At 43.3% G+C, this 27750-nt stretch overlaps 1 protein-coding gene across 4 annotated transcripts in view; it reads left to right on the forward strand.

The window, feature by feature from the left end:
• Positions 1-27002, forward strand: part of LOC140906692 (epidermal retinol dehydrogenase 2-like) — a 33499-nt gene extending 6497 nt beyond the window's left edge. For 3 of the 4 annotated variants that reach the window (XM_073331111.1, XM_073331108.1, XM_073331110.1), the window contains exons 2-7: positions 428-771; positions 12126-12257; positions 13500-13599; positions 15145-15289; positions 16516-16641; positions 21485-27002. In XM_073331111.1, coding sequence (XP_073187212.1) covers positions 451-771; positions 12126-12257; positions 13500-13599; positions 15145-15289; positions 16516-16641; positions 21485-21563 — 903 coding nt within the window. In that variant the 5' untranslated portion in view covers positions 428-450 and the 3' untranslated portion in view covers positions 21564-27002. Of the gene's footprint in view, positions 1-427; positions 772-12125; positions 12258-13499; positions 13600-15144; positions 15290-16515; positions 16646-21484 lie in introns of those variants that run through there. The other variant, XM_073331112.1, reaches the window with a different exon arrangement.
• The last annotated feature ends 748 nt before the right edge of the window (positions 27003-27750 follow it).

Consider the following 27750-nt stretch of genomic DNA (forward strand, 5'->3'; position numbering starts at 1 on the left):
CTCCCCAGCCTGGTCAGGATAGAGGGAGATCAGACCCACCTCCGGGAACCTTCTGCAGCTGCTGCCTTCAGAGCCCAGCTTCAAAGGCAACACAGAAGTGAGGATAGCAATCCCCCGACCCCCCCCACAACAGGTTTGCAACCCCCACGTGCTCTGTGTTGGGTCGGGACCCCCACAGTTACAACACTGTGAAATTTCAGATTTAAAGATCTGAAAATATGAAATTTGCCAATTTTCAAATCCTATGGCCATTAAATTGACCAGAATGGATCATGAATTTGGTAGGGCCCTACCTATTATTCTTTAATAGTTTCCACTGTTATATTATTCATAGAGGGGATATATTTAGCAATATTTTTTTAAACTCTACAATATTTGAAGTTTCACTGTTGGTTTGTTCTAAATGGTAAATATTCATCATTGGCAGGTATCTGAAAAATATTCTCCAAGATGAACTTCTTCCTGGAAACACTCAAAGTCCTGGTGCTCTCAATCTATTTCCTGTTGGAATCTCTAGTGTTGTTGGTTGTTCCTGTGCGAAAGAAGAATGTTGCTGGTGAAATAGTACTTATAACAGGAGCCGGAAGTGGAATTGGAAGACTTCTAGCATTAAAATTTGCCCGCCTTGGAGTCACCCTTGTTCTCTGGGACATTAATCAAGAAGGTAACAAGGAAACAAGTAAACTAGCTCGAGAAAATGGAGCCGTGAGAGTGCATGCATACTTGTGTGACTGCAGCAAAAGGCAAGAGATCTACAGAGTGGCAGATCAGGTAAAATATTACATGTTCATGTTTGGTGGTTTGTTTGTTTTTTTAGCCCATAAAATACTATCTTATCATAAAGCACTGATCTCTTACCTAGATGTTGTTGAACAGAGGTCATGGATCCAGAGCTCAGTCACTCATTCCATATTAATCCAGTGCTGTCTACATTACCTATCTTTACACACTTCAGTTTCTAGCATCAGCTTGTTCAAGCCCCTCTGCTTCTGCCAAAAGTGGGAGAAACACTTAAGCATTGTCCTTTTTAATAAAATTATCTACTACAAAGTGGACCCTAACTCAAATAGATTAGCTCTTCACCAACTAGTTCACTTACTGAACATGAAGTGTAATTAATATACTGACTTAAGTTAAAGCAACAATTAATGCTTGAACTACTGCAAAGAATGAGCCTTAGAAGTAGCAATATCTTTTGAAATGGACTAACAATTTATACAAATTTAGAATAACGTGTGAGATTAAACCCTGGATTTGTGCTGGAAATGGCCCACCTTGATTATCATACACATTGTAAGGAGAAAAGGAGTACTTGTGGCACCTTAGAGACTAACCAATTTATTTGAGCATGAGCTTTCGTGAGCTATAGCTCATTTCATCGGATGCATACCGTGGAAACTGCAGCAGACTTTATATACACACAGAGAATATGAAACAATACCTCCTCCCACCCCACTGTCCTGCTAGTAATAGCTTATCTAAAGTGATCATCAGGTTGGGCCATTTCCAGCACAAATCCAGGTTTTCTCACCCTCCACCCCCCCCCCCCTCCACAAATTCACTCTCCTGCTGGTGATAGCCCATCCATTGTAAGGAGAGTGATCACTTTAGATAAGCTATTACCAGCAGGAGAGTGGGGTGGGGGGAGAGAACCTTTTGTAGTGGTGAACACCCATTTTTTTCATGGTTGTATGTATAAAAGCATCTTCTGTATTTTCCACAGTATGCATCCGATGAAGTGAGCTGTAGCTCACGAAAGCTTATGCTCAAATAAATTGGTTAGTCTGTAAGGTGCCACAAGTACTCCTTTTTTTTTTTTTTTTTTTTTTTTTTTTTTGAGATTTTCAAGGACTTCATAGATATGCTTTGATCAAATATATCAGAGGCTTAAATATTGCAGTCTTTCCCTCCTAAAGAGAATTAGTTCCTACAAAGCAAGTACACTGTCAGCAATTACATGTAGAGTTGGTACCAATGCCGAGAGTTAAGATTGCTTAACATCCTTTCCATTATAAGAACCTGTTTTCTGCTGCTTAAAATGCTGCTAAACCTGCCTTCTGGGCTGAAAATTCTGAGTCTGCTTCAGGCTAAATTTTTTGAAAGTTTCAGCTAAAATAGTTCAGCTCTTTCTGGGAACGAAGAGGGAACTAATTGTTTTATCCATGTTAAACTTTTTTAAAATTGATTTGAGAAGCTCTAGCACCTGCGGGACTCAGTTTGGCAAGAAGGTTGGCTACATGTTGAGTTTTTTTGTTTTTTTTTGTGGTTGGTGAAAATCTGTCCGAACTTGGCTAAGTTATAAGCCTCTACCAGTTGGAAGCCTCCATATGATAAGTAGAGGCTCCTTTGCGGCCACCAGTATTACTTTCAGAAGAGCCTGTTTGCAATGAGCATGCTTCTTTATCTCGTAGCTCCTACATGTTGGCTGAATTGCACTTCGGCTGTGCCTGCAGAGTAGCTAAATATCCTTCACCCTAGGGCTTCAGGGACTAAGCAGGGTTCTTCCTGTAACTGATCCTCCTGGATGCTGGGGGCTACTGTGGCACCAGAACTAAGAACAGGAAGACTCCTTTGATCTCATTGTCCCCATTGTACACAGGTAGCATGGAGAGGGAGGTGACAGCCTGACTTAAGAACATAAGAATGACCACACTGGGTCAGACCAAAGGTCCAGTATCCTGTCTTCTGACAGTGGCCAATGTCAGGTGCTTCAGAGGGAATGAATAGATCAGGGCAATTATCGAATGATCCATTCCCTGTCATCCTGTCCCAGCATCTGGCAGTCAAAGACTTAGGGACATCCAGAGCATGGGGTTGCATCCCTGACCATCTTGGGTAAAAGTCATTGGTGAAGAGATCCTCCATGAACGTATTCACTTTTTTTTAAAACCCAGTTACACTTTTGGCCTTCACAATATCCCCTGGCAACAAGTTCTCCAGGTTGACGCCTCTTTGTGTGAACAAATACTTCCTTTTATTTGTCTTAAATCTGCTGCCTATTTCATCCGTTTCTGCAGATGGGAACCCTCTAGGACAGCAGTTCTCAAACTGTGGGTCGGGACCCCAAAGTGGGTCGCTACCCCATTTTAATGAGGTTGCCACGGCTAACTGAGACTTGCTGGGGCTCGGGGCTGAAGTCCGAGCCCCACCATCTGGGGTCCGACCTGAAGCCTGAGAGATTCAGCCCTGGGCAGCAGGGCTCAGGTTACAGGCCCCCGGCTGAGGTTGAAGCCCTTGGGCTTCAGCTTTGATCCCTTCCCCACCCAGGGTAGTGAGGCTCGGGCTTTGGCTCCGGCTCCCCCACCCGGGGCAGTGAGAATCAGGCAGACTCAAGCTTCGGTCCCCCCTCCTGGGGTCATGTAGTAATTTTTGTTGTCAGAAGGGGGTTGCAGTGCAATGAAGTTTGAGAACCCCTGCAGTAGGAGGCGGTGAAACTGCCAAGATTCAGTTCTGCTTCAGCTTGAGGACTGCTAATGAAGAACACTAGAAAGGCTTCTCTCCTATGAGCAACAGCACAAAGGATACAATCCACCCCTACCTTGGGAACCAGAAAAAAAACAGCTGTGGCAGTATAAAGACTGAAACTTCAGGGCCTTTTATGATCTCTCCTTGCAGAAATCACACAAAGGGAAGGCTGACTATTAAAGCAGCTATAGCTTTAAACAGTCCTCTCTCCACCAATGAAGTACCCAACAGGGGAGCAGGGCCCACCCAGTAGAAAGTAGAGTAGGGCCATCCCCTGCTGCTAAGAATCAGGTTTGAAACTCTGACTCAGAAAACAACCCCCTCCACCTGCATTATCTCCTACTGTTCTGGCCCTCCCAACCCAAGAGGAAGCAGAGCGAGGTCCGTATTTCATTGCTGGGTACCAGAATTACATCTGTTGACAGGCTACTTTAAGACCAACCTTCTTCCAACAGTCTCATGCCTGTGCTTATTTTAAAAAATAGGGTTCCAAGTCCAGCCAACTAGGCTGAACAGGCGGTCGCGCAGCTTACAGGGAACGCTGTGCTGTTGCTGTGTAATGGGTGTCTCAGACTTGTTGTACTGTAGGCATCTGACACCATTTAAAAAAAAATTTTTTTTTAATGAAAAGCTCTTTAACTGAATTCTCTGAGGCATTAAGGAGCCTTGCTGCTTCCTGTGAATCTGTCACTCCACTAGACTTCTGCCATTGCCAGTTAGAACCACTTCTCTGCATTCCTCCCCAATACAAGGCATAAATAGGAAGGAATAACTGAGGAAATGGAAGCATGCATCCAGAAAAACAATTAACTGGTCAGATGAAGTGTGGTACAAACACCCTGGACCACAGCCTCATGCTGATCAGTGTAAGATCTGTAATCAATAAGTCCTTCACCATTCGCTGTTGACATATTACCTTACTTGGTCTAGCCGTCCCAGAAACCAACAGGTCCTGCAAAGTCAGCTCACCTCATCTCTTTGCTTCCCCCCATCTACTTGCCACACACCCAGAAAGGATGAGTCTGAAATGGAGTGGCCATTTTTATACCTGAGAGAAAGGACCAAGGCTTTCTTCATCCTACTCCACAAAAGAACAAAAAAGCAAACCAAGGATGGCTTGTGTCAGCTGGGTTAAACAAACTGACGTTAACTTTTTAAAGGTTTCAGAGTAGCAGCCGTGTTAGTCTATCCTCAAAAAGAAAAGGAGGACTTGTGACACCTTAGAGACTAACAAATTTATTTGAGCATAAGCTTTCGTGAGAAGAGCCATCTGTAAACAAGGTGGTCAATTTGCCAATTTTTCTTTGCTTTCTGACTGTTATCTGACACTCTTCTTGGGCAGGGAAGAGATCACCAAATAATCAGAAACCAAGCGCAGGGCCAAACACACAGCACCCTCTTTCCAAGAACTTGGTCTATTCGCACAAGTAGTAGTTGGGGTCATAACCTGTGACTCTGACCCCTGCCCTTTTGGTGTGGTTAAAAACATAATAGTGACCTACTAAATGGGACTGACACCTCCTTTGTGGGGAAGCTGCTACTTGCCTTAAAATATCCTTTAGTCCAGGGTGGCCAACCTGTGGCTCCGAAGCCACATGCGGCTCTTCAGACGTTAATATGCGGCTCCTTGTATAAGCACCGACTCTGGGGCTGGAGCTATAGGCACCAACTTTCCAGTGTGCCATTGGGTGCTCACTGCTCAACCCCTGGCCAGTGTTCCCTCTAATTTTTTAAAGGCCCTGTGTGCAAAAAAATTTCTTCTGTGCAAATTTTTGTGCGTGCGGTGTTTAGGATCTGTGTGCACGTGCACAGCTTAGAGGGAACAGTGCCCCTGGCTCTGTCACGGGCCCTGCCTCCACTCCACCCCTTCCCGCCCTCTCCCCTGAGCCTGTCATGCCCTTGTTCCTCCCCACTCCCTCCCAGAGCCTCCTGCACCCAACGAAACAGCTAATCGGGGGGGAGTGCTGATCGGTGGGGCTGCTGGTGGGTGGGAGGTGCTGGGAGTGGGTTGGGGGGAGCTGATGGAGGGCTGCTGACGTATTATTGTGGCTGTTTGGCAAGGTACATTGGTAAATTCTGGTTCCTTCTCAGCTCAGGTTGGCTTTAGTCTGACCAGTTTGAAAGAAGCCATTGTTTGATGTTAGAGACTTCTCAAACTGCTGCCCCGTTACCCAGTATCTAACCTTCCTGTTCTACAGGGTTGCCTAAAAATACAAGTTGTACTACTTTAACCATACTGGTATGGTCGACGTAGTTATACTGCTACAAAGTGTTGTATGCTGTGTCAAAGGGTGTGCCTGCCCTCTAGCACTTCCTGCTGTCCAGCATGTCTCTGTATGGTTTCTGTCCAGTTCTTTCATTGTTTGTCTGTTGCATAACTAATTTTGCAAGATTTAAATCTACTAAGGTGGTGGGGTAAGTTTGGTTCAAGAAGTATAGATTTCACCATCACAACTCTTGATAGGTGATTCCTTGCCAGACAGAATACAATCAGACAAAGTTATCTTTTTAAACATCTTAAGATCTGTTTCTTTATCTGGTGATGGTAGGTACTGTTAGGACAGGAACGCCTTCTTAACAGCCTGATATTTCATTGTTTTAATGTAACTTAGCGGGAATGTGAGGATGTGACTTTTTCTGCTTTTTAGCTCATGGCTCCTGCTGTCCTAACGTGGTTGCAGAGAAAGCCCTCAGACCTTATGATCCCTAACTAGAATAGTTACAATACCAGTTTGAAAACCAGTGTAAGCAAACTACAGGTTTAAGCAAATTAATTCAGAAGCTAGCAAAAAAGGTCTTCCCATACCATCTTTTAGGTGCCAGGATTCTTCTGCTGGATTTCAGGCTGGGACAATGGTCTTATTACAGCAAAAAACAAAAGAGAGGCAATCACAGCCGCACCTGTGTGCGTATATGCACTTTTTCCCACCCTTACTAATAGGCCAAATCCTCAGATTGGTGGGAATTGGATAAATATAGTAAAGCCTACTCTACATTTAACAAGTTACTTCTAATTATTAACCTTGCCTACAAATACCTGAGGAAAATTTTGTAATACAGAAGCAATTAGGTTCTTTCTCCTCCCTCCCACACCACGCTGCCATAGCAAAAACTTACATACACTTCTCTGCGAAATTCTCAACACACCTGCCATTGTTAATTGTTTTTAGTATTATAGTAGTAGTATGCAGTATAGTAGTGATTGTGCAAATAGAGGAAGAAGTGGTGCATGCTTCAAAGAGTTTACAGTCCTAAATGACACAGGTGGGGGAGAAAACAAAAAGCAAAGTGGTCAGAGTGGAGAGAGGCATTGTCTTGTCCATTTTATTTACACATTTCCTCAAACGTCCCCTCTGTCTAGTCCCTTTTGTGAGTCTCTTTGCTTTATAACCTTTTCCAGCTCCTCCTTTTGTTTTTTTTTCCTAATCTGTTTACCAGGTCTGTTTCTCAATCTCCTTAATAGCCTCAGGAATGTAAGATAATGGAGAGGACTTGCATGGTAAATCTTTCTCTCCATTCCACTCCCTTACTAGATGTTGCATATGCCGCCTGAATTCTTAAATGCATAACCGTGTAATCTTTACATTCTCTTAACATGAAAGGTTCTAGTTTTAAAAAAAACCCACCATAGTTGTGAGTCTCAAGGGAAAACTGAAAATATGTGATCAGGAACTACTTGACTAGACAACATAGGAACACCATTTCTCATGGACTCTAGTGGCTCTTGTAACGTGAGCAAAGACTGAGACCAGAGTATATGCAGAAGACTCACTGTACATATAGCAGGATATACACTTTTGCTATGTAGCTAAATTAGCCCCACCAATGCTGCAGAACCTCTTTGCTACAAAGGATTACACGTAATAAGTGTCAGACGCAGAACTAAAACTTAGATATCTTGATTCTGCCATTGTAAAAAAGCAACTTTGTATATCTGCAATTTATTACACATGGAATTTCATGGTCAATATTGTACATGAGCAATCCAAACTAGCTTGCCATAGGTGGCTGAATAAGTTCAAAATAGTTTGTTTTAAATGCAGCCTGTCTGAAGTGTCTGCCAACGATCAGGCTATTCAATTTCAACAGAATCTTAAAATCTTGTCATTGACTGGGCTTTGTAAAGCATCATGCATATCTATGCTGCTGTATAAATAATGACTAAGCATGTGAGAGCCTGGTGTGTTGGATGGTGCTCAGCTGGAATGGACTCAGGGGGACTGAAGTGTGTTGGCCACTGCCCATTCCTGAAGGAGGATTCTGGGCCAAATAGTGGTGCTACATAGGAGTTGATTAACATAATCTATAGAGCCAATTGCAGTGATTTCAGTGATTTATTACAGGGATACAAGATCTCCATGTGGATAGCCCTGTCCTCCCATGGATCCAAGGGAACTGCCAAATTTGGCAGACTTCTTCTCAAGGAAGCAGTTTGGGAGGGGTATTGCCTGAAAAGGACACTGTACATGTGTGGGTGTAATCCCATCTCTATCTATAACGTACTTTGTACTCCTTTTGACTATCTCCAGTAACATAAGCTTTAACTTCAAGATTACATTATCTGAGCACTGATATAAACTATGTACTACTTATTTTAAGAACTGTTCTAAGACCTTTTATTCAACTTTCTTTATCCTGTCCCTTTGTAGAAAACATTCATATTTGTATTTTTAGTTGCCAGGTTGCGTTTACAGGCAACTAAACAGGCATCTTCCACTTGTAAGATGAGCACGCTCAATCTGGAAGTGACTAATAAATACAGAACTACACTTTGACAATTTCTTCTATATAAAAAAAAACAAACAAAAAAAACCAGCTACCACCTCCTCCATACTCCCTGGCAAATATTATGCCAGTTTCTCATAAGTTAGTATTATAATGGTAGTTATCAAGCATTGGACTTGCTAAAATTAAAACAATTTCTTAATTTTTGTGCAGAGAATCAACTAAGTTAAATTCTATTTTATAAATAGAATGCTTACCTCCTTTTACATTCTTTATTGAAGGTACACAATTACCCTGCAGCAACTTCTAGCACATGAAAGGATAAAAGAAAAAAATTATAAAGCAAATACACTAGACTTATAAATAAGGGATCCACAAAAATTACACATGACATTGCTAATGTACAAATAAGCTGTCTAAACTGAGCATGCGTAGCTTGTGTGATTTACAGCTTGTATTTTAGCACTTAAACTGTCAACAGTCAGGTGACTACGTTATTTTATCAAGTGTGTATATAAGGATAATAGAAAGTGCACAACACAGAATGAGTCTCTTTAACTTGTAGTCAAAATGAAGTTACAGTTGCAGCCACATCAGTAATTTGACTGTATTACCTGTCACAGTTCAGGGCGGTGACATCTATATTCCCCCTCATGGTCTAGCAAGAGCACCATACTAGGTTCTTGGTTCGTCAGCCATCACCTTTCTTGGGCAGAAACCCATGTCTCTCTCCTTCCTGACCAGGGTATTTCCAGATTGCACAGCTCCCTGCCTCTACTGTGACCCCTTCCTTCCTCACCACCCCAATAAAGCCAGGCTGCTTAAGCCAGCGTACTTGACTTTTCTCCTCTGAGATGGTAAACAAGGTAACTGCCACAGTTAGGCTTCCACACAGCTCTTTCTAAGCAAGCATCTTTATTCTTAAACATTTCAGAGAAAGCCTATTCAAAACAATAAAAGAACATGTATGCATGCTAGTAAGCTTACCCAGAAATCACTCCTGACTCCAACAAGGGCTCTGGCTGGTGACCAGTCCTTCAAACCCCACCCAGGAGTTTTCTTGTAGGGCTCAGTTCATCAATCCTTTTGCTCAGAAGGAGAACTCCAAAGAGTGTCATTTACTCCTTTTTGTTAGGGGTCTGTTTGTTTTTTTTTGTTTTTTAGCGGTCTTCATCTAACAGGTTTCAGAGGGGAAGCCGTGTTAATCTGTATAAGCAAAAACAACAAGGACAACAATAAACAACATTTATTTGGGCATAAGATTTTGTGGGCTAGAACCCACTTCATCAGATGCACAGAGTGAAAAATACAGGAGCAGGTATAAATACATGAAAAGATGGGAGTTGCGTTATCAAGTGGGAGGTCCGTCTAACGAGACCATTCAATTAGCAGTAGGATACTAACTTCTGCTACTGTTCCTCACACCTTCTTGTCAACTGTTTGAAATGGGCCACTCTCATTACCACTACAAGTTATTTTTCCTCCCTTGGTATCCTACTGTTAATTGAATTGTCTAGTTAGACTGACCTCCCACTTGGTAAGGCAACTCCCATCTTTTCATGTATTTATACCTGCTCCTGTATTTTCCACTCCATGCATCTGATGAAGTGGGTTCTAGCCCATGAAAGCTTATGCCCAAATAGATGTGTTGGTCTCTAAGGTGCCACAAGGATTCCTCATTGTTTTTTTCATGTAATAGGTGATCAGGGCCCTCCAGGAAGTTTCAAAGGCTGAGTACAGAAGTGGGAATTTGCAACCTTCTTCTCCAAAGAATTCTACTTCACACATATTGTCACCCCTACATTGTTCAAGGCAGTCTTTTGAAGCTCACAGTACTTCCCAAAGATTGTATTAATCCTGTCTTCCTCCTAAAGAAGTTCTATACAATCCCACAATAATACGTAAACATTTGCATTTTTTAATACAGTGAACTCCTAAAATACTTAAACTTAGGTCTTGTCTACAGTACAAAGTTTTGTCGGCAAAAGTTGTGCCGCTTTAATTAAACCGTTATTGCATGTCCACACTATGCTCCTTGTGTCAGCAGAGTGCATCCACTCTAGCAGCTCTTGCAATAACACAGAGAGCACTTCACTGTGGGTAGCTATCCCACTGTGAAACTGGGGTGCTTTGGGAAGGGTTTACAATGCCTCATGGGGCAGGTACAGCATCACATGATGCAGGTTTCTCAATCCCGTCATTCCATGGGCATCCTAGTAGACTGTCAGCTGCTTTTTCAACTAAAGTGTGGGGGAGGGAGAGGAGAGTGGCGTGAGCAGGGGAGAGACAGAAACCTGTGTATGTTGCGGGAGAGTGTGTATCAGCATGCTGGCTGTTTAAGTTCAGACAGCAGGCTGACCAACCTATCCTGTGGTAGGGGGTGGGGGACACCCCCACACACATCAGCCCCCAGCTTTGCATGGCACAGCAGTTTCTCTTTTCCCCCTCTCTGCCTGCCTGCCTATAGTTCTGTGATTCACTCCGAGTTCTCCCACAGCCTCTTCAGCTGCCAGGAGCCACATCCTGAGCAGCTCTGTGAGCTCTCCATGCTGAGGAATGTCAAAGCAGTACAGCAGTCAACCAGGGCCTGCTCCCTGCAGCAGCAGTCGGCCTGCAGCTGTGTGCCTAGTGCAGGGCAGAACAGGAGCACTCCACCTTTAACGATTTGAATGGAGCAGCACACTCAGCTGTGCCATACTTCCTGGAGCTTGAAAGTTGAGGAGCTCATGCCTGCAGGGCAGCAGAGATCAAAACAGTGAGCAGAGCGGTCATGGCAGGCATTATGGGATACTGGAGGAAGCCAGTTATGTCAAGGTAACGTGCAGCAGTGCCTACACTGACGCTTTGTCACTTTCATTTTTGCCTCAAAAAGCTTTATGCCTCTCGTTGAGATAGTTTTGTCGGCAAAATAGCAGAGTTTTACCGCAAAAAGGAGCTCTGTAGTGCGTACACTTCCCCTGTTTTGTAAGCAAAAGGCAGCTTTTGCTGACAAAACTTGTAGTGTTGACAAGGCCTTAATTCAGTAAGGATTTGACCAAGATATTGCAGGAAACTGCCATAACTATCTCATTACCTTTCAAGAATGTTAGTTACACAAACATCTTTAGAAGACCAAGAAAAATCTTGTGATCTTTGGAGAAGCCACAGAGGATTCTCCTATCTCCTCCTACACAATCCTTAAAAGGTTTGTTGGGGAGTCCTTATGCCCCACTATCTGCAAGACCTAAGGGTAGGTCTACACAACAAAAAAAACCTCATAGTTGGCCCGTGCCAGCCAGCTCAGGCTCAGGCTGCAGGGCTGTTTCACTGCTGTGTAGATTTCCGGACTTGGGAAGCCCAAGCCCTGCGAGCCCAAGTCTGTTGTCACGGGTCAGCCATGGCTTTTTCTTTGCTGTGTTGACATACCTTAAGAGGCTTATCAGGGCCTCATTGTCTCTGGGGAGGTTGAATATGTCTGTTTGTGAGCTCATAACACCTTAATTGAAGGTATTGAATATGACAAAGGTTTCCTTTATTCAAAATATTCAAATTTTGTTTAGCTTCAGTGAAGTCTGACTGAAAACTTCCCCTCTTCCTCCAAAACTCATTGGCTTTTTGTGATGACCATTTACACTAACTCTCCTGGCATCATGTTCTTCCTGCCACCTTTATGGTATATAAAGTGTGGGTGGCTTTTTATTAAATAAAGCCCAATAATTCCCCTTAGCAGGTCACATTTAAATTACAGACCTGTAAAGTTGTTGTCTGCAGAGTTCTAACACTTGACTAAAGGAAAAAGTTGTAGAGTGAAAAGACTTTGGTCTTATGAACTACTTTCTCACTGTCTAGCATTATAAAATTAGCAATGTTGCAACTTCCTGTAATATAAACGAATAACTAAACATACTCTTTCTTTTGGCCTGGAATAACATCTTGATTTGGTTGCCTTCCTTTAGGTTAAAAAAGAAGTTGGTGATGTTAGTATCCTAATCAACAATGCTGGTATTGTAACTGGAAAGAAGTTCATTGATTGCCCAGATTCACTTGTGGAGAAAACCATGGAGGTGAACACCATGGCACACTTCTGGGTAATATACAGATATTCTTTTTTTATAGGGAACTGTGAAAGAATGTTGGCACTTAAGTCTGTTTTGGAAATGAGGGGGGAAATCGCTTATATAATTGCTGTTTAACTGGGTGAGCTTGTGAGGCCCTACACGCAACTCAATGACATTTGTTTGTGAATTCCAGAAATAGAGGGTGGCCCACAGAAAGCTTGTGGGAGAGAGTTAAGGGATATGTTTATCCCCTTGTGTGGGCAATCACTTCTGCCTAAAGAAGCAATAAAGTATGTGACCCCCTTAGTATTGGTTCTCTGATATTAAGAGAGACTTCTGGGAAATGTAAAGCTGAAAAGTACTGTTATTGTGGGCAGTCTGGTGCTATAGCCCTTGATATGAACTGACTCAGAGCAGGGCTGCCAAAGCTGCCATAAACTGGCTATTTCATCAACCATTAGCAGAAAAGAGCCTGGTTCATGTGCTTCCATGGGTTGGGTCAGAACTTGTTCTGATTGCATTCTGTCACCTGTTTGCCACTGGGAACTTGCAATATTACAGTGGATCCTCTAAAGCACTCTTACTTGGTGTCTTAAATGTCAAACTGACATACGCTGGCATGATTGATTTGAAGACTTTTATCTTAAATTAGTCATTTGATTTGCATTTCGCTATGAAGGAGACGAACCGATATTGTAATAAAGAACTGAAAGTGAATTATAATAAATAAAGAAGGAATGGTGGATTAAAACATGCTGCTCTGTTTCCGTTTGCTGGAAAACATGGAAATGACACAGAATGGGTAGCTGAAATCAGCAAGTGATAGCAGAAAGATTAGGAGTTCAGTTTTCCCTTCTCAGCTGCTATTTTTAAGATGGAAGCCTATTCGGAAAATGTTGCAGTACTGAGCTCCTGGGTGTGGGGAATTTACAGCTTCCCAGGACTTTAGCTGATTTCTGCCAGCGAGATTGCAATCTGATTTCTGACTCCCCCTAGTGGATGACTACAACATCAAGAAAACTATGGAAACTTATTGGAGCATCCTTAAGAGATCCACCTTGGCGGATTCAGTTAGTAGACGAAGTGGAAATACATATTAGTTAGGACAGGAACTATCTTATTAGCCTCTGTAGAATGAGGGGAAAGCATTAAGACTTAAAAGGTCTCCTTAATAGGTGGCACTTTTTCAATAGTAATGTTCTAACTAATTGCACAATTAAATCACTTTAAGTAATGTTTAACTGTAAGTGTGGGTTTCAATGTGTTTCATAGACTTACAAAGCCTTCCTTCCAGCCATGATGGCCTCTAACCATGGACACTTGGTTAGTATTGCAAGCTCAGCAGGACTGATTGGAGTCAATGGGCTAGCAGGTTAGTGTATTCAAGATCACTCTAAATGGAATCTAAAGGTATGTTCTTGGTTATGTACTTCAGCTACAAGCCATCTAAATAAAATGGTCTGACTTTCAAAACACCTGTACGCTTAATGGCTCCCACTGACCTCAATGGGATCTAGGTTCTCAGCACCATTAAAAATTCTTTTCACCTTTTATTAAAGGACTGGTGGGGGGGTGGGGAGGGGAAGAAGAGAACAGTTACAGCATTTGAAATATAAAGTGTTAAGTAGGGCTTTTATTATAACATCATGTGGCTTTAGCTGCAGCGTTTGTAGAAGGAATATCCACCCCTTCCTCCTCCCCCCTCATTTGAGAGTATTTTAGATAGTATTAAAGATAAGTACTGTACCTTTCTGGGGGGGAAGAGAGGCTAATTGAAATGGTTAGAGCTGCTCCTGTTACGAAGTCTGATCCTCTTGTTTAGAAGATGAAGCAGGACACACAATGGGAGAGAAAAGAACAGCTAAAATAAAGTGCAGCTTCTGTGTCTTTGATGTTGACTTTTACTTGAAGCATTACTGCTGGAAAAATACACGCATGGCACATTGTCTTACTAGCCACCCTAAGATCTGGCAAACTTGTACCATCATCTGGACATTTAGGACATTTAGTTTTAGCTGCCTTTCTGATAACAGGCTTACAGTAGTGTTGCAGAACATGTAGGTGTGGCAGGCTTAGCCACTCTTAGCCACAGAAGGTGAAAGAAAAGAAATATGGTGAGGAAGGGAAAAGACACATGGTGTGGGAGGGAGGAGTCTCACATATCAGATGATAGTTGGGGTTTACCCAGAGCCAGTGGAGGTGACAGAGTCATCTGAATCCCTCTCTCTCTCTGGCCCAGTCTGGTCAGGACATGTCTCAGGATTAGAATGACAAAGGCCCAGTGCGGTCACGGTGGATTCTTTGTCCTAGGAGACAGTTGAGGTAGCAGCTATGATGGTAAAGTTTGTCCCTTTCCTGTCTGTCAGACAGCTTTTGATTGGTGGTGGGGAGTCTTTTCTTTTAAGGACCCCAAAAGAGAGCAACAGCAGTGTAGCTCATCCCCTTCATTATTTTGTTCACCAAGTAAGCCTAATTTTTGACACACTGATTTGGGTTCATTAATGTCTGGTCCCACACTTTTTTTGTTGACCAAGCATAATCTTAATACTGTCCTTGAATTATATAATTCAGCCTTTTTGTATGAACTAATTTAGTCTGTCTCCCTTTCATACCTATTCACATCAGCATTTGTTATAGGTTATTGTGATAATCCGTAAACTTACACTCACTTTTTGCAGTTGAGCTCACAATTCAGATAAATTTGTAGGCGCAATTATTCTAACAGTACCCAGACTACTCTTGTTAGAGCATAATTTTGCCAGACTTTCTTCTCAGACAAGAAGTTGTGCTTGGTTTGCTCAGCATGAGACACTGGACTAAAACCAGGTAGTTATGTTGTTTGCAAGAGTTGTGAGATTCTTCTCTTAATAAAATAATTAACTGCAATAAATAACTCTTCATCTTTCTTCACTTACAGATTATTGTGCAAGTAAATTTGCAGCAGTGGGCTTTGCAGAAGCAGTTGGTTTAGAAATGCTGGCTCTGGGGAAGACTGGCATTAAAACCACTATTGTGTGTCCTTACTTCATCAACACAGGAATGTTTGATGGTTGTAAAGCCAAGTGAGTGAATTTGTGGGTTCTGTGTGTAATTAGTATATGGCACGTCAAAAATGTTTGATTTAAATACATGATTTATGAAAGGTAATTAGTAGAAATGACATAATCTGAAACTATTATAAGGTAGGTTTTTCTCCCTTGTGCCATTTTTAGGGCTCATAGACAAAGCCCAATGATTGCCAGACTGCAGAATCTAAGACTCTTTAATTACATTTCTAGCCCCTATGGTAAGAATATGAATTTTCCAAATTTCAATCTAGTGTAATCCAATGAAGTGTTCTCTTCTTGATTCTGCAAATAGCCTGAAACAGTAACTCTGAAAAAAAATGTGAACTGCTACTCAGATTATTAACTCTACAACCTAGTGATGGTGTCACTTTAATTGTCAACACATTTAACTACTTTGCTGCTCATTTGAGAGAGCACAGACTATGTGTTTCTTTTCTCACAATGTCATGCCTTCTCCCTAGATGCCAAAAGCCTCAACTGTCTCCTATTTGGCTGCTAAATCTCCACTTCCTCATGACAGCTTCAGAAGTGTAGCTCGTCATTGTCAGTACAATCTTTCATGGGATGTTAAACACAGAAAATGTAGAAGCAGAATAAGCTTATCTAAATAAAAACTTTGCTTGATTTGAAGATAGCAAGAATTGAGCTCACAGGCACCAATACCAAGTGAAAACAAGACAGTGGCTGTTCACCACTTTCGAGCTGATTTGTCAGGTGTTATATAATTCCATGAACAGAACTTCATTTTGTAATGTTAGCTTCTAAGTTAGGCCTGGTCTACACTGGCGGGGGGATCGATCTAAGTTACGCAACTTCAGCTATGTGAATAATGTAGCTGAAGTCGACGTACTTAGATCGACTCACCGCGGTGTCTTCACTATAATTCAGACTGCTGCCACTTCCCCGTCGACTCTGCCTGTGCCTCTCGCCGAGCTGGAGTACAGAAGTCAACGGGAGAGCGCTCGGGGGTCGATTTATTGCATCTAGACTAGACTCAATAAATCAATCCCCGCTGGATCGATCGCTGCCTGCCGATCCTGCGGGTAGTGTAGACATACCCTACAAGGCAAAACCTTTTGTAAAATGGGGTATCCTCCTTTTGTAAGGAGCACAACTTTAAACTTGAAGCTGACTTGTTCTAAATTTGAAGTTATCCAGATGAAACAGAGGGGAAAGTTTTGACAATATCATATTAGTAACCATATGTTGTCTTTTTCCAGGTGGCCACGTCTACTTCCTATTCTAGATTTGGACTATGCAGCTGAGAAGATTGTGAGTGCTATTCAACGGGAGCAAGAGATTCTGATGATGCCACGAAGCCTGTACTTTTTTTGTTATATGAAAAGGTAGGGATGGGATTTCTTCTGTCAAATGCATTATGTTTAGTTGCGTGATTACGGACTCTACATGCTACAATATCAAATGATTACTTGGGCTGTCAAGTCTAAGCCTACTTAGATATTTACCTTCGTGAGTTTCAAGTTGCTTTTAAGTTTTAGATAAGTTGTTGCTACAGGAAGGCTTCCTCAGGTGGTGGTCTTGGATACTTTGCATGTCTACATGTCTTATACCAGACTCTGAAGGTTCCTAGTAAGGAACACTTTCCCATAGCTATACATATTTAAATAATCTGTAAAGGGAAACTGTTAGTGTTGACTGAACAAAACTGCAACAGAGAGTTTTCTTCTTGGCTGTGTAGAGGTCTGCCCTTGTAATACTATTGAGCACTTATGCAGGTCAGTAGCAGTTGCTGGATGCTCAGCATTCTTGAAAATCTGGCCACCGAGTTAGGTGGCCAAATATGGATTTAGGAGCTTATCTGTAGGCTTTTTTTTTTTTTTTTTTTAAATCTTGGCCCATCGTTTGATTCTAAATCTCTCTCCTTAAGCTAAAGGGAGCCAAGAGTACTGTTACAGTGGATGTGTTAAATAAAGCAGTGCAGGCACAAATGGGGACACAGAACAACCCCTGTAACAGCACAGAAACTAGAATCCGTCAACAAAGATGGCTGTAGCACATAACTTCTAAAGTTAGGGATAGCAGACAGGTGGGGAGGAGCCACCTGAATCTCAGAAGGATTTGTGAAGAACCTTGAAAAGAAAGGGACTACTGTACCAGAAATGCCCCTACTTATACAGCCCAAAATGCCATTGTCCTTCTTAACAACAAGGGCACACTGACTCATATCCAGCTTCTCGTCCACTGTAACCCCTAAGTCCTTTTCTGCAGAACTGCTGCCTAGCCATTCGGTCCCTAGTCTGTAGCGGTGCATTGGGTTCTTCCATCCTAAGTGCAGGACTCTGCACTTGTCCTTGTTGAACCTCATCAAATTTCTTTTGGCCCAATCCTCTAATTTGTCTAGGTCCCTCTGTATCCTATCCTTACCCTCCAGCATATCTACCTCTCTTCCCAGTTTAGTGTCATCTGCAAACTTGCTAAGGGTGCAATCCACACCATCCTCCAGATCATTTATGAAGATATTGAACAAAACCAGCCCCAGGACCGACCCTTGGGGCACTCCGCTAGATACCGGCTGCCAACTAGACATGGAGCCATTGATCACTACCCGTTGAGCCCGACAATCTAGCCAGCTTTCTGTCCACCTTATAGTCCATTCATCCAGCCCATACTTCTTTAACTTGCTGTCAAGAATACTATGGGAGACCGTGTCAAAAGCTTTGCTAAAGTCAAGGAATAACACATCCATTACTTTCCCCTCATTCACAGAGCCAGTTATCTCATCATAGAAGGCAATTAGATTAGTCAGGTGAATCCATGCTGACTGTTCCTGATCACTTTCCTCTCCACTAAGTGCTTCAGAATTGATTCTTTGAGGACATGCTCCATGATTTTTCCAGGAACTGAGGTGAGGTTGACTGGCCTGTAGTTCCCAGGATCCTCCTCCTTCCTTCCCTTTTTGAAAGATGGGCACTACATTAGCCTTTTTCCAGTTGTCCAGGACCTCCCCCGATCACCATGAATTTTCAAAGATAATGGCCAATGGCTCTGCAATCACATCCGCCAACTCATTTAGCACTCTCGGATGCAGCACATACAGCCCCATGGACTTGTGCTCATCCAGATTTTCTAAATAGTCCCGAACCACTTCTTTCTCCACAGAGGGCTGGTCACCTCCTCCCCATGCTGTGCTGCCCAGTGCAGTAGTCTGGGAGCTGACCTTGTTCCTGAAGACAGAGGCAAAAAAAAGCACTGAGTACATTAGCTTTTTCCACATCCTCTGTCACTAGGTTGCCTCCCTCATTCAGTAAGGGTCCACACTTTCCTTATCTTTCTTCTTGTTGCTAACATACCTGAAGAAACCCTTCTTGTTACTCTTAACATTTCTTGCTAGCTGCAACTCCAAGTGTGATTTGGCCTTCCTGATTTCACTCCTGCATGCCTGAGCAATATTTTTATGCTCCTCCCTGGTCATTTGTTCAATCTTCCACATCTTCTAAGCTTCTTTTTTGTATTTAAGATCAGCAAGGATTTCACTGTTAAGCCAAGCTGGTCGCCTGCCATATTTACTATTCTTTCTACACATTGGGATGACTTGTCCCTGTAACCTCAATAAGGATTCTTTAAAATACAGCCAGCTCTCCTGGACTCCTTTCCCCCTCATGTTATTCTCCCAGGGGATCCTGTCCATCAGTTCCCGGAGGGAGTCAAAGTCTGCTTTTCCAAAGTCCAGGGTCCGTATTCTGCTGCTCTCCTTTCTTCCTTGTATCAGGATCCTGAACTCGACCATCTCATGGTCACTACCTCCCAGGTTCCCAATCACTTGTGCTTCCCCTACTAATTCTTCCCAGTTTGTGAGCAGCAGGTCAAGAAGAGCTCGTCCCCTAGTTGGTTCCTCCAGCACTTGCACCAGGAAATTGTCCCCTACCCTTTCCAAAAACACCCTGGATTGTCTGTGCACCGCTGTATTGCTCTCCCAGCAGATATCAGGGTGATTTGAAGTCTCCCTTGAGAACCAGGGCCTGCGATCTAGTAACTTCTGTTAGTTACCGAAAGAAAGCCTCGTCCACCTCATTCCCTTGGTCCGGTGGTCTATAGCAGACTCCCACCACGACATCACCTTTGTTGCTCACACTTCTAAACTTAATCCAGAAACTCTCAGGTTTTTCCTGCAGTTTCATACTGGAGCTCTGAGCAGTCAGACTGCTCTCTTGCATACAATGCAACTCTCCCATCTTTTCTGCCCTGCCTGTCCTTCCTGAACAGTTTATATCCATCCATGACAGTACTCCAGTCATGTGAATTATATCATGCTAGCATCCAGAAGCCCCAGTGAAGATCACTGTTGCATTGCATAAACACACAAAAATGCTGCTTCTGCCCTGAAGTGCTTGCACACCCTGGGTATTGTGACAAAGTTCCTGCTCTACCTTGGTGGGTCTTGTGCTTATTGGCAGATTTGTTCGCCTTGGAGCTTCACGACAGCCCTAGCTTGGCCGTTTTTCTGAATGCACAGTCTAGGTCAACTCCTCCTGTGTCTGACCAGGAGTTGGGAGGTTTGGGGGGAACCCGGGCCCTCCCTCTACTCCGGGTTCCAGCCCAGGGCGCTGTGGAATGCAGCTGTCTAGAGTGCCTCCTGGAACAGCTGTGCGACAGCTACAACTCCCTAGGTTACTTCCCCATGGCCTCCTCCCAACACCTTCTTTATTCTCACCATAGGACCTTCCTCCTGGTGTCTGATAGTGCTGGTACTCCTCAGTCCTCCAACAGTCCACGTTCTCACTCTCGGCTCCTAGTGCCTCTTGCTTCCCAGCTCCTCACACACACACACACACCACAAACTGAAGTGAGCTCCTTTTTAAACCCAGATGCCCTGATTAGCCTGCCTTATTTGATTCTAACAGTTTCTTGATTGGCTGCAGGTGTTCTAATCAGCCTGTCTGTCTTAATTGTCTCCAGAAGGTTCCTGATTGTTCTGCAACCTTCCCTGTTACCCTACCCAGCGAAAAGGGACCTACTTAACCTGGGGCTAATATATCTGCCTTCTGTTACTCTCCTGTAGCCATCTGGCCTGACCCTGTCACAGTATGTTGAAGGCCAAAGGTAGTGTGTGCTGTTTTGAATGGCTGAGCATACCAATAGCCTATTTAATGCATGCTCTATTGTGGCTTATTTCTATTGGAGCATATTAATTTTATTGGAAGCTTGATGCATTATTATTCCACTACTTAAAAAGAAAAAAAAAGAAAAAGAAAAACTAGGATAAAACAGTAGGCTATGAAGACCTTTTTCCTTAGTGGTTTCAAAATATATTTGTTGTTTAGGCATTTTTTTAAAGTTCCTGGACTATTTGAAGGCTGGTTGCGCTCCCAGCAGCAGTTAGAGGTCCAATACCTACTTTAAAATCAGTGTTTCTATTTTTTCTTTTAAATGTAACCATTCCCAGTTCGATTTTGATAGTAGAGATTCTTTAAGTAACAGGAAGTGCATAAACAGCTGATGAAAAGATAGCTTCGGAGGCGGGAGGAGGGCAGCCTAAAATTTTTTCCTCCTACCTTCTTTTCTCCATCCATCTCCCCTGATATCCCTCTTCATTTGCCCTTGCCTTTCTATTAGACATCTATTCGTAGTCCCATCTTAAACACTCCAGAGATGCTGATCATCTAGGTGAACATGCGTGAGACACATTTAGGGAGGAGTGAAAAACTATTTCCACAGAAATCCTGTACTACTTCAATTACATATATATAATTTTTGTAGCTGCTGCCACCACTTGAGTGAGTTAAATACCTCTACAAAACTGCAAGTTCTGTTGTACAGATGGGTTATACTAACATGGAGAAATTTGGCTTCTGAGGTCTTGAGTTCAAAAATAATTTATTCCTAAAACTGACAGTTTCCAAAATAAATTGAGAAATTGGGCCCACTTAGATTGAGGAGTGTCTTTCATTTCAGTTTCTTTATGTACATTATCATATGGCAGTATGTTCTAAAGGAATGTCCCATTTCGTGACTTGGGTTCCTGAGTTCTAATCCTTGCTCTGATATTGGGGAAACGCTGCCTCAGTTTCTCTCTGTACACTGGGAATACTTGCTACCCCATAAATATATTCTGAAGACTGTTAGTACTGTACTTTAGAAGCTGTAAGGCTTTGTGTTCTTGGGCTTAGCCACATGGATCATTTTTGTGATTTATAAGACTATGTAAATACTCTGTGTTTTTTCCTTTAGTCTTTTGCCTGTGAAAATGGGAATACTCATTGGAGACTACATCGGGGCCTTCCAGTTCATGGACCACTTCAGAGGTTGAGTGAAGAAGGACTGAAAATAAAGAATGAAAATATCCAATACTAGCAGGTCTAAATTAATGGACCAGTTTAGAGTTTAAAAAATGGCCTGCTATTTCAGCGGCACAGAACTTGCCTTCTGTATAACTGTGCCTCATACTTTTGTTAGTTAACAGTTTTAATCAACAGTTTCCAACACGAGCTGTCTCTCCTTCATTTCCTGAATATCTGTTCTCGATGTAATGCCTGTACAGAGCTCATTTATCTAAATGAGTTCTGTTCATAGTCTCTTATCCTTATTGAATGAGTATGGGACACAAACTAATCACAGTTGGCACCTATATGGGTATTCTCAGTTAAGAAACAGGGTGTAATGGGCTGGGAAGCTGAGTTGACTTTGCATGCCTTCAAGATAGTCCCCTCCAGAACAATATTGTTAGGGTTGTCTGAGAAAGCTTATCTTTGTCTTTGCCTTCACTGTTAGGTTGATGATTGGAAGTATTTAACTATCAATTTCCTGAGCTGTTTGGCATCTTTTACGAGCGCTAAAATTCACATTCAGAAAATTAAGTAAAATGGCAGTTGTACACGCTGAAAATATTTTCCATAGCTGTGGTGTTGATTCACTAATCAAATACATCTGAAGGGTAATAAACAATTTACTATTTAATGTCTGTGGAAAAAATTCTAATAGCCAGTGATTATAAATGTGTCCCTTCCAGAAATGGGCTGATAACAATTGTACATGCTTGTCTGATTACAATTAACTTTTAAATAAATGCCCGTATTTTTAATAGGACAGAGTCATTTATCAAACATAAAGTAAAAATTTAAAGTTATGTCTAAAATATTGTAAATCTTAACGCTGTCTTGAAACAAGAGATACAGAGACACGCTGAATAAAAGTGGCAGTGAAAGAGCCTTCAGAAATCCTTTCAGATGAGATGACTGGCAACTAAACACAAACCACTGGCAATAAATAGTTTAACATGAGTTTCTCTGTTAGAAATTCTTGCAGAGCATGGTGGTGGAGGAAGTTAAATTGGATGGAATCTTTCTACACCTGTAAAAATCAACAAGGACAAACTATCAACCATGTAATAATTTAAAAGTTTAAATAACTTATAATTTGTTCCTCTGAATGGGCTTTGCATCATTTATACTAATCCCATTCGTTATAGTAGCTCTGCCACTCCTCATTTCTCTCTTACACTGTATCTATGCTGCACACCTAAGTTCCCTCTTAAGCTGCCAGGCTGCGCAGCAAGCTATCGAGGGCTGCGCAGGTGGGGAGAGGCGCCCTTCCCCTGGCCTAGCCCAGCCGGGCCCCGCCGGAGCTGTCGCAACCAGGAAGAGGCAACCCGGCCCCAGGCTGCTGCAGTGAGAGAGGGCTGAGGAGAGTGCTCTCTCTCTCTCCCAACCGCAGCCCTGGGGCAGCCTATACCCTAAGCCCCTCATCCCTGGCCACTCCCCGGAGCCCACACCCCATTTTATTATGACTGGAGCCCCCATTCCCTGCACCCCATCTCTGCCCCAGCCCTAAGCCCCTCCTGCACCCCAAACCCCTCATCCCTGGGACCAACCCAGGGCCTCACTCCAGAGCCTTCATCATCCCCAGCCAGAGCCCTCACCACCACCCCCTCACCCCAACTCTCTGCCCCAGCCCTGAGCCCCCTCCCACACTCCGAATCCTTCTGCCCCACCCCCACGACACATCACCTCCATATTAGTGCACATAACAAAATTCATTCCGCACATGGACGTAAAAAATAAGAGGGAACACTGCTGCACACCTCTTGCGGCAGCATATAAGATAGGTGTAGCCACATGCCACAATGATATGTAGCTACATGTATCAGTGAAAGGCTCTGTGGCGGGTGGCAGTGGGGAGCACTATATTTCTTTGCTGCCTCTCAGCTGCTGTAGCCTTTGCCCCCAGTGAGGAAAGACTCCAACAGCAGGATACTACACTGCTAAATATAGCAGTGTAGATGGGAAGGTCCTGCTGAGGTGAGTATAGAGAGTACATACCCAGAGTCCAGGAGTGTCTTTATTTGCCTAAGCCATGCCTCATCATGTACGCTGCTATTTATATCTGTGCTGGGGGTGGGATGCCAAAAGCAGTGTGCAGTGTAGACATACCAAAGTTTAGATAATTAAGAAACCATGTATTTAAAACTTAGGAAGGAAGGATGGTCCGTCCTCAGGGCGTGGCACTGGCCTTCTAGTTATGAAACTAAAAGCCTCTTCTGTAAATGTGACCCTGCTGAAGGGATAGACCACCAGCTGCAGAGCTTAAACTTGTTCCCACGGGTAGTAAACTTTAAACATACCAAAGAAGCACAAATATGAGTCACATTTCAGCTTAAACGAGGACTGGCTTATCGGGGAAAAAACTGTTGCTAAAAGCTACCTTGGATGCCCTAGTCAGACTTTATATTTTTGCCAGATAAGGGTTATCCCAGAGCTGAAGTGCACCATTTGACCAGAAACTTAATCAAATTCTAAATTTGACTTGTTCGTCAATGCTTGTGTTTTTATTTTTTTGCAGCTAAAAGTTGTATGTTCATGTATTCATTCTAATGAATAATCATTTCATGTGGATAGGGGGCCAGTGCTACATAATCATACCTCAGATGATTTACAGTTTTACTCAAAGTAAGAGTGAAAGCCAGGGGGGTTGTGTTATGTGCTCTCCTTCAAAGCATTCTGTAGGGAATGTTTATCACTTCACTGCTATGGCATCTAAATCTTCAGTGAGAGAGAGTGAGGAGCTAATAGTTTAAATTAACTATCCAAAACCAAAAAATTATTATTTAAATCTATTTTCACAAAATACCTAGTAAAAACAAAGAATGCAGCATATGTGATTTAAGTTCTAATTGTACAAAACTTGCAGAATTAGGATTAAAGGCAGTAGTAGGCCTAGTCAAGGCTACAGAAATGGGTCAATGAAAGTTCCCTTGCATCTATCTATTTGTGTGTGTGTTTACACTGAAATTTGTCTCCTGCCAATGTGAGCATCCCATTATGGCAACGTAGTAACACCACTTCCCCAAACAATGTTGAGCCATAGTTGACACACTGGCGGGAGACAGAGGGTGAGTGTAAACACTGTGTAACCTATGGCAACCCTAACGGTCCTCAAGTAGCAATTATACAGTGCCTGACAGTGACCGGTTTGGTCACAAAGGTGAACTCCACTGCCCAGGGGTCATGGAGACTGGAAGCCACCCCTTTTCCACATCTAGCCGCTCTCCCTTGTGGTGTGCAACTGTTCAACTGCTCTAGATGTGCTCCTGCCTGGAGTAGCCAGGAGGTATTGGATCTCCTGGGCCTATGAGGAGAAGAAGCGGTGCAGGCACAGCTACGGCCCAGTCATAGAAATGTGGACATTTATGAAAAGATTGCCAGGGGGAAGCAGGCAGGCAAAGGGATCAGCACCAGTGCTGCGTGAAAGTGAAGGAGCTGCAGCAGGCATAACACATGGCCAGAGGGTCCAACAGTCAGTCTGGTGCCAAGCTGCAGATCTGCTTTTGCAATGAGCTGCAAGCCACATGTGGCTGAGATCCCACCAGCATCTTGCAGACCACCATGCGTACCTTTGAGGAACCCAAGACACAGATTTCGGCTCTGAACGGCAAGGAGGAGGGACCTGGGGCAGGGAGGAGGGAGGCGGTCCAGCTAATTCTGTGAGCCAGGATTTTTTTGAGCCTCCACCAGAGTCTAGCCAGTCCAGCCAAGCATAGATAAGCTCAATCCCGAGGAGCAAACTTGGGTAAGCGTGTGCATGAAGTCTCCCTTACCATGTTTAAATGAAGAGATGGTGCCTGGCCCATCCCCAAGTTAGCAGGGACACCAGTATCTACTTTTCATCATTTTACTCATACAAACGCCTCTACCTCTGTCTGTTTTTCATTTCTCTGTGGGATTAGGTGGGGGGACCGTGCGGAGCAATTTCCTTATGTACGTAGGGGTGTCCCTTGTATCCTCCTGAGTGAGCTTGATAAAACTTTCATGGAGATACTCTGCAGTGCTCTCCTAGAGGTTTCTAGGGATGGCTGCCTTATTTCTTCCTCTGGTGGAACGCTTTCTGATGCCACTCTGCAATGACTGCAGCAGGCACCATTGCAGTGAACAGGTCAGTGGCATACAGCCTGGGCACCTGTGTGCTCTGTGCCTTTGTGACCCTCAGAAGTGAGATACTCACTAAAATCACCAACGCCTGTGGAAAATAGTGCCACTGCTCAGTGCCATTGCCCTGTACTCCTGCCTATGGAAACTAGAGGCCTACATTTTGTTTTAATCAAACAATTTCCTTCTCATTTCCCCAGCCCTCACCCATGGCAGGCCATACTCACCCTGCCTGTGGCTGGAGAGCAGTGCTGTGCAGAGCCTGTCTTAACTGTCGTTAACCATTGTGACTGTAAATACGATGATACATCTGCCTGTTTTATCCGTAGCTGCTGCCATTGCAGCTTTGAGGGGTGCCCTCAAAAAAGCGGACTAGGGAAGACGTGTTCACCAAGGTCCTGCAAGCCAGTGCGGCATCAGATTGTGAACAGAGGGTCTAGAGAGTGAATATAGCAGACAGCCTGGAGAAGGAAAACACGGACAGGAGAAAGACCCAGCAGGAAAAGCAGAGGAAGATGCACCATAGAATCATAGAATATCAGGGTTGGAAGGGACCTCAGGAGGTCATCTAGTCCAACCCCCTGCTCAAAGCAGGACCAATCCCCAACTAAATCATCCCAGCCAGAGCTCTGTCAAGTCTGACCTTAAAAACCTCTAAGGAAGGAGATTCTACCACCTCCCTAGGTAACGCATTCCAGTGTTTCACCACCCTCCTCATGAAAAAGTTTTTCCTAATATCCAACCTAAACCTCCCCCACTGCAACTTGAGACCATTAGTCCTTGTCCTGTCCTCTTCTACCACTGAGAATAGTTTAGTACCATCCTCTTTGGAACCACCTCTCAGGTAGTTGAAAGCAGCTATCAAATCCCCCCTCATTCTTCTCTTCTGCAGACTAAACAATCCCAGGTCCCAGGACATAATGGGGCTTCTCAGGCTGCAAACACAAATGCTGTAGGCTCTTGTTGACCTGCAGGTACAATAGTCATGTGCTTGCCTCCCTTTAAAATCAATGGAGAACTCCATTTCACCCCCCACCCCGCAACATTCCACATGGCATCACAAGCCACATCCCACCCAGGCCACCCTGGGGGATAGCAAAGAAAACCACAGCTTCACATACACGGACCTGTGAGAGCCATGGTTGCTATATGTTTGGCAGAAAGGGACTGAAATGGCCACAATTCTCCCATTCTATTCTTAAGGCTCTGTTCTATAACTTTTTAAGTTTGCGCTATATTGTTTGTTTTTAATTGCATATTATTATTTTGCACTGTTTTTGCTATACAATAAGTTATTTGGAAATAAATTCATCTTTATTACTGGATAACATAGAGTGCAGAATACCTAGCGCTCCTCAAAGCACACATTACTTGTAATATAACAAGACCACAGTGTCTCTGTTCAAGGCAAGTTCAACTGTATTTCATGAGAACCGTGCAGGGCTGTGCAGGCTCCTTGCGTCTGTCAGAGATGGCAACCAGCGAAAGGTGCTGCATGGGTTTATGGCTTTTTTTTAAAAAGTGAAAATTATGGTTTAAGAATGGCATTCTAGGACAGAGAAAGTTTTATGATTGGTACTTGGCCCTTTGCTCCTAGATCCTCCCCTCCCTTCCCCCGCACGACTTGTGTGTCCTCCAAAATGTAGTGCGAAAATTCCCCAAAAGGCATTGCGCCAGAGGGTGGCATATGGCACACTGGGATACCTACCCATCATGCACCACACTCTGTGTCGACACAAGCAATCCTAGTGAGTGTCTGTGATAACTGAAGGGGGGGAAGGGGTAGCTTCCTTATGGACACCCAGCTAGACAGTTAGCTGAAAAATCCTTTTGGTGTCTGTTCTCTGCTTGCTTTACCTGTAAAGGGTTAACAAGCCCACAGGTAAAAGAAAAGGAGTGGGCACCTGACTAAAAGAGCCAATGAGAAGGTAGAATTTGTTAAAATTGGGAAATAAACTTTCCCTTTGTCTGTTGTTCTCTGGGCTGGAGGGATAGACCAGCAATGCTATAACCAGGAATGCTGTGTAAGGCTTGAATCAGGTATGAAAATTCATCAGATCATACCTAGAATTATTT

The sequence above is a fragment of the Lepidochelys kempii genome, chromosome 2, assembly GCF_965140265.1.
Source record: "Lepidochelys kempii isolate rLepKem1 chromosome 2, rLepKem1.hap2, whole genome shotgun sequence".
NCBI lineage: Eukaryota > Metazoa > Chordata > Testudines > Cheloniidae > Lepidochelys > Lepidochelys kempii.